This window comes from Opisthocomus hoazin, chromosome 4 (genome assembly GCF_030867145.1).
Source record: "Opisthocomus hoazin isolate bOpiHoa1 chromosome 4, bOpiHoa1.hap1, whole genome shotgun sequence".
In the NCBI taxonomy this organism is placed as follows: domain Eukaryota; kingdom Metazoa; phylum Chordata; class Aves; order Opisthocomiformes; family Opisthocomidae; genus Opisthocomus; species Opisthocomus hoazin.
This window is the reverse complement of record NC_134417.1, coordinates 37,822,144-37,834,328: the sequence shown is the minus strand read 5'-3', so window position 1 is coordinate 37,834,328 and position 12,185 is coordinate 37,822,144. Positions and strand designations below refer to the sequence as shown.

General features: G+C 40.2%; 1 protein-coding gene across 1 annotated transcript in view; it reads left to right on the top strand.

Annotated features, from left to right (window-relative positions):
• The window catches only part of POU6F2 (POU class 6 homeobox 2), a 318,779-nt gene extending 314,018 nt beyond the window's left edge, over positions 1-4,761 (top strand). The window contains exons 9-10 of the mRNA XM_009943048.2: positions 770-938; positions 4,257-4,761. Of these exons, the coding sequence (XP_009941350.2) occupies positions 770-938; positions 4,257-4,761 (674 nt within the window). The remainder of the gene's footprint in view (positions 1-769; positions 939-4,256) is intronic.
• Positions 4,762-12,185: the final 7,424 nt, after the last annotated feature.

Here is a 12,185-nt window from a genome sequence, read left to right as displayed (position 1 = left end):
AAAAAATTGTGCAGCATTACCATCCGAAACCTAATGGCTGATGTTGCTGCTCCTTGATTATCAACCTGATGGGAGGCAGAATGAAAAGCTTGAAAGGCTGCTTCTCAGAAGGGCATACTTTAAAAGATTATTTTTAAATTAAGGAGTTTTTAGAGGCAGCATTTTGTTTGGTCTTGTTCATTTGCTGGGTTATTTTGGATGTGTGGCTGGTGGTTTGGGTTGGGTATTGTGCAAAAGGGAAGGAAGGTTTGGGAGTCTCTTTATTTGGTGTTAGTTTTACTTAAAGCAGGAAGTCTTGATTTCACATTAAAAACCCAAGCAGTTCGTGCATATATTTAGCCCTTCTCACAGGCTGCAAATAAATGTATTAACAGCAGCCTTCCTTCTGTAAGTGATAAGAAGGGGAAATAGGGAACAAGACTTGTGAACCTGAGGGACATTTTGCATGGCACAAGTGGCAGTGAGGTGCCCAGGCACCACCTCACTTGGAGGTGAGTTGGCCATTTTCAGGAGTTCAGTAACAAAGTATGTCTTTGAAAATCCTTCGTCAGTACCTGGAGACACTGCAGCCTAGTTAGCATTTTAGCAATCTGAACATGCTTCTGAACACACCTGACAATGCAAGCATGTTTCTGTTTGGGGAAGAAGAGAAAGGGATAAATATTTTAAAAAAATTAACACAGACGTCTTGACAATGAAAGCTGGTGTGAGCTTAGCCCGCCTATATGCGATGCGAAGAACTGACATGATTAAAAAAATATTTCAACAGATCCTCAAACAGCCACTGGAGAGGTGGATGGGGTGAATCTGGAAGAAATCCGAGAATTTGCCAAAGCTTTTAAAATCCGGCGCCTGTCCCTTGGCTTGACACAGACTCAAGTTGGCCAAGCCCTAAGCGCCACCGAAGGCCCAGCCTATAGCCAGTCTGCCATCTGCAGGTAACAAGTTACATCATAAACTCTCCTCTCCACTCTTTCTTCTTAATAATTATTCAGCTTATCATGAGGAGCATGCTTGTGTTCGAGTCTCATGTCTTTAGAATGTATTATTTAATTTGGGACTTAAATTAGCCAACAATGTTCGTATCTGGCAGCTAAAATGTTCTTATTGTGTACCCCTAAAGTAACTTTAGTCTTTTTTTTCCTCCTTCTTTTTTTAAACAAGTGAGAAACAATGTCCCTGGCATTGAGACTTAATTCAGTAGACAAGCTGGAGACCCTGCTGATGCTGGATAAGCACCACCTGACCCTCTTCATACTGTGCCATTTTCTACAGATAGGGTTACTGAACAAATATTTCATGGCTGCATCCCTGCTAAGTTAAAACATGTATTACTGTGGTTAGCACTTCACATATAGGATGTTAATGATGATTTACCTAGGCAACGCACAAGGGAAAAAATTATCCTTCCTGCTATCTTGCAAACCAGCAGCTCTTCATCTCTTATCACCCAAATGTTTACTGAAAAAACAGACAGCCCGTGTATGCAAAGCAGAAGCAGAAATCTGCCCCGATCATATGGAATGATAGTACAGTCTTGACAAAGTTAAAGCAGTTAGAAGCAAACACCGGCATAGGCATGTATGTGTGTTACAGTAATCCCATGTTTATGCATGAGGTAACAAACACACTTAGGTAACAGCTTTTTCCTCTTGGGCAATGCCTTATAGTCCTTCTCCATCAGTGAAAGCCAAGAAACCAACTCTAAGCTCATTTAAGTGGATTTTGTTCTTGGTGATCCATGAAATGCTCTGTCTTTTTATCTGCTCTTTATACTTTTAATGTATTCCCCATAGAACGGAAGTGTACTTTTCCTGCAGTTTAAGGTTATAAATAACATCAGTATGGGGTAGTGAGCTTGCAGCTCACATTTTGCTCAATGATTTTCCATAAAACCCATTGATTGTTGTTAAATACAAAAAGCTCCATAGGATCCTCTCACTTCTATGGTCTCCCCTACTGTTTTTTCTTATAAGATACCTCCCTGTAGAAAATAACCTTTATTCAGTCTATACAAGGATACTACTGCTGGGAAATTTGTTTTGAGACTTGTATATCGTTATACCAAACAACATGTACTGCAGTATCAACACTAACAAGCAATGCCAATGATATGAATGCTATTGCTCCCTGTTGCTAAGGTTTAATTTTTTTTTTTTCTTCTATGTGGTCAATTGGTAAAGAATGCCTAAAACCGGTGGAGTTTTTAGCAATCGCCAATTTGTTGTAGCCTTAAGTTTTTCTTTAACGTGCTATACTTTAAAGCAATAAATTGCAGTTTCCTTTGCTTTTGTCTAGTTTGCTGACTTCTCATTTCCTCCGTCCACCTCACACCTGAGAAAACCACTTGGGGTGGTTTGAATTTTACCAAAAGAAAGGGTTCCCCATTAACTGATTATCATGAAAACCCCAATAAAGATGAAGTTGGAGCACAGACATGGCTAACAGCAGCCCAGAATGAGGAGACCTTTTACAGAGGGCTCCTTAGAGGAGCAGATGGCTCAGAACATGAGGACTCGGCGCAGAAGCTGGTCCCAAATACTTGCAAGGTTATAGGGTTTTTTTACTTTTGACCCCTCCGGGTGGATATTAGTTTGGGGTGTAAAAACCTGCTATGACTGTGCATTTCTTGTTAAGCACCAAGACAAGCTGCTTCAGTGGCAGTATGCTGTTCCTCAGAAAAAGTAGGTTTAACTTTTCTTTTAATGGTAACAAAGGAGTTTCATTGTGGACTCCAGGGTAATGGAAAGGGCAGTTCAACAAGTTGAACAACCAACTCGGAGACAGAAGCTGAGTGTCCCAGCGCCCTGTGCAGATCACATCAGCAATATACCACCTTGCTGGTATGTTCTGCATGTAGATAACGGCATTGTCTTAACTTGAGACAATGCATTCTAAAATACACACTTCGGCCTGAAATATCACTGGACACCAAGGAAGGACAGCTTGCAGTCAGTACTACACTAGGATCCCAGGCACCAGTTACAAATTCTTTGGAGTGTTTTTATCTGAAATTATTACTTGCCTTATTCTTTGTTTGTGAGGAATGCTTTGCTTCTTGCTGGAATATTTCCCACAGCCACCGCGTGCTGAATAGAGACGCTAAGAATTGCCGACTCCAGGCACCGCGTTGCTTTGCCCAAGGGCATTGATTCGGTCGGTCTCACCTCCAGAGCTCGTCGCGATTAGCGGCGGCGGTGCTTCAGCACGGGGCGGGCTGGAGGCTGCAGCAGCCCCACACAATAGTTGTTGCCTTTCCGCAACTTCAGATACCACAGTGTGCGGGGTGGACGTAGACGAAGTGGGGAAATACGAATGGGTGGCATCAGACGAGTTGGGTTAAGACTTTTCAAACGCGTAGCAAGAGAGGATGGACTTGGTAAATGAAAGAAGCAAGTACTTAATATTATAAGACTTGAAATGTGACCTCCGCTGTTCTGCTTGTTTTTGAAAGGATTAAAGCTTTGTGTGGCTGCTTTTCCAGATGTTTTATAATACTTGTAAAATCTGGTTTGGCAAAAGACTTTTGATGGCAAAATGATATATAGAAGACCTCATTTACAGGAAATGATATCATTCTGGTACAGTTTGCAGAAATCCCACAATAAACCCAGCTTGGTGCCACAGCATATTAGTAGACTATTATGCTGGGTTTCATCTGGAAAACATGAGTCTGTCTTTGCACATTGTGGGGGCAGTCAAGATAATTGCAAAGTGTCCAGCTGTTTCAGCTGAACACCACCATAGCTATGGGAATCTTTTTCCGACCCAGAAAAGGGATATAGCGTTAACTTGCAAACAGTGAAAATTACTGGAAAATAGAAGGAAAGGAAACCTGATATTCAGAGGCCAGTAACTGCCATTGGCTTGTGTTATTAAACCCGTGGTGTTTGGACAACATGGGATGGGAGGGGAAACAAAAGGATTAATCACAAAGACGAGATGATAAAGAGCAATTGCCTTTGATGTCATTTCCTGTAATTAGACCTAGCCTTAAGGGTTTTGAAGATCGATAGAAATATGAAAACGTGACTCATAACCTGTATTATTTAGTGTACTTTTAGAATTTTGTTGTAGTGCTCGTTTTTTGTTAGCTTAAATATCTAGCTATATATTTATATATTATAGATATAGCTATCTGATAGTTTTCATAATCCATTGTAAATGACCTCTGCCAGTCGATTAGGCAGGCAGGCAGGAAGTCCCACCCTGGCAGAGCATCAGTGTAAGACTCTTCTTTCTCAATTTTCCCTCAGACACACCATCCTGAGAAGCCACTTTTTCCTACCACAGGAAGCCCAAGAGAACACTATAGCTAGCAGTCTGACAGCCAAACTGAACCCTGGCCTTTTGTATCCTGCCAGGTTTGAAAAGCTGGACATCACCCCTAAAAGTGCCCAGAAGATAAAGCCGGTGCTTGAGCGGTGGATGGCTGAGGCTGAGGCCCGCCATCGAGCAGGTATGCAGAACCTTACCGAGTTTATCGGAAGTGAACCATCCAAAAAGCGCAAGAGGCGTACCTCATTCACGCCGCAAGCCCTTGAGATCTTGAATGCCCACTTTGAGAAGAACACGCACCCCTCTGGGCAAGAAATGACAGAGATTGCAGAGAAACTGAACTATGACCGGGAAGTAGTTAGAGTTTGGTTCTGCAATAAGAGGCAAGCACTGAAGAACACAATTAAACGTTTGAAACAACACGAGCCTGCAACAGCAGTTCCTATGGAGCCTTTAACAGACTCTCTGGAAGAAAACTCCTAAAAACAAAACAAAACTACACACAAAAAAACCCCGCACCGACAGAAACGTAACCATTCGAACTCTGTGAAAATACCCGTTCATCACCCTTGTAAGTAAAAGACTGAGAAAACTACAAGAAGGACAGAACAGTTTATAAATGTCCGTGGGTTTTCCTATTTAAAAAACAAAAGAAAAAATACACAACACTTAGTGTGTGTGTGTGTCGTAGAATTAGTTCCCAAAAAAGAAAGAAAAAGCCAGTTTTTTTAAATGGACTTAAAGTAAACCAAATAACTGCTTACTTTTTTTCTGTATATTATGAAAATGTGAACACATTTTAAGGAAAAACAAAACAAACAAAAAAAAAAGAAAAAAAAAGAACAAAACCTTTTATCTGTATAAAAGCGCATACGAGCCTGCCACCTGGAGGAGCGATCGTAGTCTTTCAGGTATCAAGTGCTGAGTCACTATGAAAACTATTAACCAAAGTCAGAAACATGGCATTGCAAACTAGATTGTTAGTCTACTCTTTTATGAGTGTAAGATTGTGTTATGGATTTTTACATTTGTATTTTGCAAAGAGGAAGACAACGGGATTAATCTCGCTCATTCTTGTTCGCCCTCCCTGCAGGTGTGTACAAACAGGTGTTAAAGCCATTCCATAGTGGTCACCACCTTTTCTTTTCTTTCCTTTTCTTTTAGTCAATGGTTTTGCAGTCTCCAAGCGTTTGGGTGCCAAAAATAATTTATTTTTATTGTGATTTGCGGGGTTTGGTTTTTCTCTTCTAAGGGCGTGTGTCTTGGTTTGCATTTCTATTTTGCTTTTTTTCTGATTCTTTTTGCTGCCTCCTCCCTTCCAGCTCATTCTCTACCCCTTCCCCAAACCCATATCACCCAGTACTGTTTGAAGATTTTCAAAAAGAAAAGTGAAATCTGAACACTCTTATATTGATATGCTGAAACGCAATAGAGGACAAAGAAGGATTAGGATTATGTCTGTTGAACTGTCAGCCCATGCTGAACGTCGTGCTTATTGTCAACTGTGTAGCTTGGGATTTCTCTGTCCTTTGGCCATGAACCTGGAGAGGTTACCAAAACTCATTTTGTAGTATAAATATAAACTGCACACTTGGTTCAGTACTGCATCTATTTTATGGTTCTGTTTGACGCAATTTTTCTCCAAAGTCTGCTAGCCAAAGAAGTGTTTTGAGATTCTGACGAAAACAGACAGGCTGAGAAATGATGAGGATGCTTTGATCGTTACGTCACTATGGACTGTGTCAATGATCGTGCTGTGTTCCTTCTGCCTTTTTTTTATGTCATCTCAATATTGATGCTTGCCCTGTTGACCTCTTCAGTAGGAGGGTGTGTTTCTGCCAGTGTTTGGTGTGACCACTGGCCATCAGGATATAGGGAAATCTGTTGAATGTCCTTTGGGAATAGGAAGGTGGGTCACCTGCAGTATGTTTCAGGTGACTTGATTTTCCTTTAAACACAACTCAGCTCTGTGTCTTCCTCTTCGATTGGACAAACATCTTCTAAAATACTGTGGTAACTGGACCTATGAGTGTACCAAGGCGCAGAGGGAGAGAAAGGTATTGCAGGGTCTAGACAGAGTATGGGCTGACCCGCGAAGGTCACCTGTGATTTTCACCTTCCACTGAGTTCTGCTTCAGCCTTTGGGGTTCAGCCCACTGGTAGGGTAGAAGCTACATTTTGGTGACATCTTCCCAGAAGATAATACTGGGGATTTGGTTCAGCTCACTGTAGAGGTGGTAGGGTAAAATTCTGCTGGTGTTACTCCTGACTGCGTTCGCTGATCTCAGGGTGGTTGTACTGGTTTTTTGCTGGTCTACCCAGGATGTCGAAGGAGGTTCCCGAAGTGCTGGAGTCTTCAAATAACACCTCTCTTATAGAGTTTTCAAGAACTCAGGGCTATATCCAAAACTTAGTGAAAGAAAGAGACTTCCATTGATTTCACTGGGTTTTGAATCTGGCCCTCACTATTTCGTTAATAGGATTTTGCCTTGTAGAATGGGGTAATTGCCTCATGGCTGGTGGAGTTTCAAGGCTTCAGAGACCATCATCTGTGCCAGAAACTGCCTCTTCTTGTGAGCACTCTCGAAGGTCAGGGTTGGAGAGCACTGAGGATCCAGTACTCCAGGCTGGGCTCATGTCCAGCAAATGCATTTTAGGCTTTAAACTTCAGCAGGGTATGTTTAAGGATATTTTCAGTATTGCTTTTATGAGGAGGAGAGTGAGAATTGTTATTGACTCTTTTCTGACTGTTGATGCATAAATACCTGCTGAGGGAAAAAACACCTCAGTAACCACCGGCAAATTGTGAGGGACAAAAAAGATGCTTTACCCAAGCTGAACATGTGAAGTAAAGAGAGTCTCGCAGCAACATCTGCCCTTCTGGGTTTTCTTTTTCCCTCTCCATCTATAGATACCTATATCCACAGATATAGCTATGTTGTCTATACCAAACAGCTCTAAACTTGTAGCCACGATTCAATTTACGTAACGATCAGGAGACCACCCAGAAGCCAACAGGGAAGCAGGGAAGATCATATTTGGAAGCAGACACTCCTGAAGTCCTTATACATGTCTCCAGTATGCTGCTAATTGTCCTGTCATTAATGGCACATACACAATTACCTGTTCAGCCGCCCCTGAGACCGTACAAAAACACCTCCCTCCACCCCCGTCATCAACAGCCTGGGAACAAAACCATCAACTATTCCTTGCCTAAAAAGTTCTCCCAGGGACTGCTCTAAATTTGGTGAAGAAAAATCCAACAAGAGGAAAAGTTAACTAAACAGTGTATGAAAGATATTAAATGTTTAAAAATATGCTGGCAGCAGTTATATAAGCCCTTTTCTGTTCCAAACTACATATCAGAAGGATATAACTAGGACAGTGAAAATGTAAAATAAATATAAATCGCCAGCTTGGAAGAAAAAATGATGTTCATCCCACAGTCTTAAAACCATTCATGTGCAGTAATTTTTTTTACAGTTTTCTAGTTTTGTATTATGTTTTGTAAATTATTTATAAAGTGTTGTAATGCTTCTTATATTAATTTTTTTATAAACAAATTTTTGCTATGAGGCATAAATGGTGCCTGAACAGATTCTTAGGAAGATAAATTACGTGTGAGTCGTACACCTTTGGGGGGCCATAAATGTTTTGGTTTATTTTGTTACTGGCAACATTTCTGGTTTCCATTTGTAAACAATCTTCATGTATTGATCACATTTGAATACCTTTTAATTCTGCATGTGACTAAAAGGTAGATTGCTACCAGCAAATGAAACAAAAGTCTCTTCAGTCACATGTGAAGGTTTCGTGGTTTTCCAATTTATTGATCATTGAATTTTTTTATATATATATATAAAAAATTATTATTTGAATAATGAAACAAGGGTTCACTTGCGATTCTGAGTTTGTCTTTTTATGTTTTTCACTAAAAAGCTATTTTGAACAGTTGAAGAAATCAAATGCTTTCAAATGATTCCAGTTTCTTTACATTATTACCAGGGGGAAAAAAATAAACAAAAAAAAGAAAAAAAAAAAAAAAGAGAAAAAAGAGAAAAAAGAGAGAACAAGAAAGCAAAAAGGAGCTAGGAAGGAACAAGTAGAGGCGTATCAAAGAACTCAAGCTATAACCAAAAAGAAATATGTAAAATGCCTTTGCTCGTCTTCTCAATGCTGGACCAAAGCTCAATGTATGTAGGTATATGCACATTGTATAGATATGGCTAAATGTTGCTGACAATCTCGCAATACTAAACTGTTACTATTTAAAAAAAAAAAAAAAAGAAATACAAAAATAAAACTGTTCATCAGTGTTTTACCTCAGCACTCTACTTGTACCCAGTTATTGACCAACATTCAAATAAGAAGATAAGAGAGGAAATTGATTTCCATGTCAATGTTTGACTGTAAAATCTGTTTGGAAAACATTTTGTAATGAGCTTTTTGTCATGTGGTTTGCTTGTTTCCAACTTGAGATTATGTGGGGCACATTTGTTTATTTATTGGTAAAAAGTGATATTATTATTATTATTATTACTGCTATTATTATTATTATTATTATTATTTTTGTCCTATGTGCTATAATCTACAGAATGGTCACCAGGGTCACTTATGAAGCACTGCAAGGAGATCTGTTTTTCCATGCATGGAGCATGCAGCGGGAAAGATGGCAGTACAAAATGGACTGTATTGTGTTGTTAAAAAATACAAATAATTACAAAAGGAGTTGTGTGGTGGACTTGTGACCAAGAAACCAAACTGGATATTTAAAAGCTCCTTACTACTCTGACTTTGAAACCAAAGCTGATTTATCTGCACAGGTTGCTTAACATGAAAAAAATAAAAAAAAAACTGACAAAAACTGTACTTAATCTAGAGCAATATCTGTATGGTCAGTAAAGCTGCACTTTGTGTATTTCTTAACAGCTTCAGATCTGTCACTTTTAATTTGTACCATAAAAAATAAAGAATTGTTTGACATGAAAAATAAGCTCCTTTCATGTGTTTGTCTTAAATCTCATGCATTATTCACATGATCAGGGCTCATGTAATTTCACATCAGTTCAATATAAAAGTAGTTAAATGCTCGAGAGAAAGGAAGAAAGAAAATCCGTTTGCACCGTGGAGTATCCACTTTATCTGCAAATCTAAACACTGCTTCCGTAGCCAGAGTGGGCATGTGCGTTGGTGACGTCTTATTTTCTCTACAGATCCGCAGAGCAGAGGATCTGCCTCAGGAACGTGGTGGAATCGCTCAGGTGAGTGTGTGCCATCCCCCAGGCCAAGTGGAGCAAAGCAGAGATGGACCTGAAGGCCAGAAATGGTGAATCTCCTGGTGCTTCCACAGCTCCCAGAACAAAGCCCCAGTAAGTAAAGGCAGGCAGGTGTGGTAGCGAGCTTGGGTCAGCCTTTCAGATTATTTCTCTTGCATTTTTGCAGTGCTCATGAGGTTCATTCCTCATTTCTTTCTGTGATTATGATATTAGGTAGCAGAAATGCCTGTTTTTCAGACCATTTGCACTGAGTCATACTGAGCTCTGGCTAAATACATGATTCTGAAAAATTTACACATTTTGAGAAATGAGTTAGTTGTAGTATAAAGTTGTTTTGGAAGAAACAAATTAGAAAAAATGCTCTGACAATATTAGAACATTGTGTTTGAGACTTGGGAACAAACTTTTGCAAAGCCTTTTTCCTTTGATTTTGTTAAATATTGTTCTACATTTCCAATACCACGTGTTAAATAATCAAAACCAAACCCAAAATATTTATTTGCATAGAAAATACAGGGAGTACCTGGGATATTTATTTATCCTGCATTTTTCCAGACTGGAATCTCCCTTTTCCATGCATTCTTTACTGCATTTTATGGGATACAGGAGTGTGCTGGTTTACTGTGTCAGCTAGCAACTAGGACCAGAGAGCTGCTCGCTCTCACCCCTCCCCTTCCCCCCAGTGGGATGGGGAGGAGAATGGACAAAAGGTAAAACTTGCGGGTTGAGATAAAGAAGTTTAACAAGACAAAAAAGGAAATAATACTACTAATAATAATGATGATTAATATGCAAAACAAACTATACGCAATAAATTTTTTTTCTCACCAGCTGATGAGTAATTCGCAGCCAGTACCTGAGCAGTGATTGCAGGATGTGGAACTCACGGATTTCACTAATTTTGCAGAACTGCCCCCACAGAAAAGACTGAACTCATGGAAAAGTTCAAACTCCTGGAAAAAAAAGGAGTAAAAAGAGGATTCCCACCCCCTGGCCAACCCCCATTCATAAACTGAGCATGATGTCTACGGTGTGGAGTATTTCCACTGGCCAGCTTGGGCTGGCTGCCTGGCTCTGCTCCCTCTAGCTCCCGCACACCTGCTCATGAGCTGAATACAGGAGACTGGAAAAAAGTCCTTGATCTCTTAGCAACAACTAAAAACATCAGTGTTATCAACGTTCTTCTTGTACTAAATCCAAAACACAGCACCTAGTAGGAGGAAAAATAACTCTATCTCAGCTGAATCCAGGAGAGTAAGAAAGATAAAGGAAAAAGGTAACTTTCTTGTAGACATGATGATCCAGGCACCATAAGCAGGGCAAAGATGACAGAGGCACAGCCTTTTGTTAGACCAGCCAGTATATGTGGAAAAAGTAGATAAGCTTTGAAGTGTCCAAATCCTCCTTTGGTCTGAAACAAAAGCAGCTGAATCTAAAGGTAAACAGAAGTTGAGAACAAAGCAAAAGATGACACTGGGGTAACATCACGATTTGGAGTTGTATCTTAGTACTACCTGCACTGCCATTTATTTGTATCATGGGCTAAAGCATCATGTGCCTGTTTGATTTCAAAAGTAGTGACTACAGGTTTCCACACACCACCTACACAGAGGGCGTGCCAATGCCGTTAATCCCCAAAGGGGTGCCTTGGGACTGAGCAGTCTTTGCCCACTGACAGAGGTAAAATAGCAGCCCTGCAGCATGCCTCTTATGGTATGGGTAAGGATAGCCTAGCACACTACAGGCCCATGGGGTATCAGAATTACAGCAGCTCCTGTAGACATCACGTCTCTGCGCAGTGGTCTAACAGCCATACTCCAACCCCACATAATTCGTCTGCTTGTACGATACAAGGATGTGGTGAATGACCCTTTGCGCTTTCATATCAGCTACTAAAAATCTGAAGATGCATCTTTTCATTCACTAATGATAAAACAATAAGCAGACATAGGTTAGAGGCTTTTTTCCCTCACCATATTTAAAAATACAAAATTTTCTCTTTGGATCGTACTATAGGTATTGCCTTGTAGGCACATGACCTACCAAGCCATTTCTTAAACGACCTGGATCTATTTTGTCGCAAGAAATGATGACTTTGCAGATTGAATCAATTATGTTCCCATTGATCACTGAAAGCTCGTAATAGAACCTACCCTCAAGCCCCTGAAAGCTGACTATAAGACTTCGCACTGCTTACTGATTGCCTTCCTAAAAAAGAAATTTCTAGAGGTTGGCTCTGACAGTACTTCAAAGCTCCCTAAACATTAAGGACAAAGAACTTCAGAAGCACAATCCTTTGCACGGCTACTCTTTAGTACTTCTTGCAAATACCAACATATTTGCAATATTCTTGATAAATGATAAACTCCCTGCTCTGCCTTTCCCTTAAGACAGGTGTGATGGAAGGAAAGCTGGCAGTAAGATGAGAGAACTACACAGGGAAGACATGGTTTTATATGGCCTGTTCCCCCGTGCAGCTGCTTTACAACCGGTCACAGACTAAATCTATAGCTGGGAGGAAAACTTGGGAGTATTACCAGGGCTTTTGTAAGCAAAGATTCTCGTCTACTGACTTAAACTTCAATTAAACTAGCACTCAGGAAGCAAAACAGACTTATCAAGAGGGAAGGG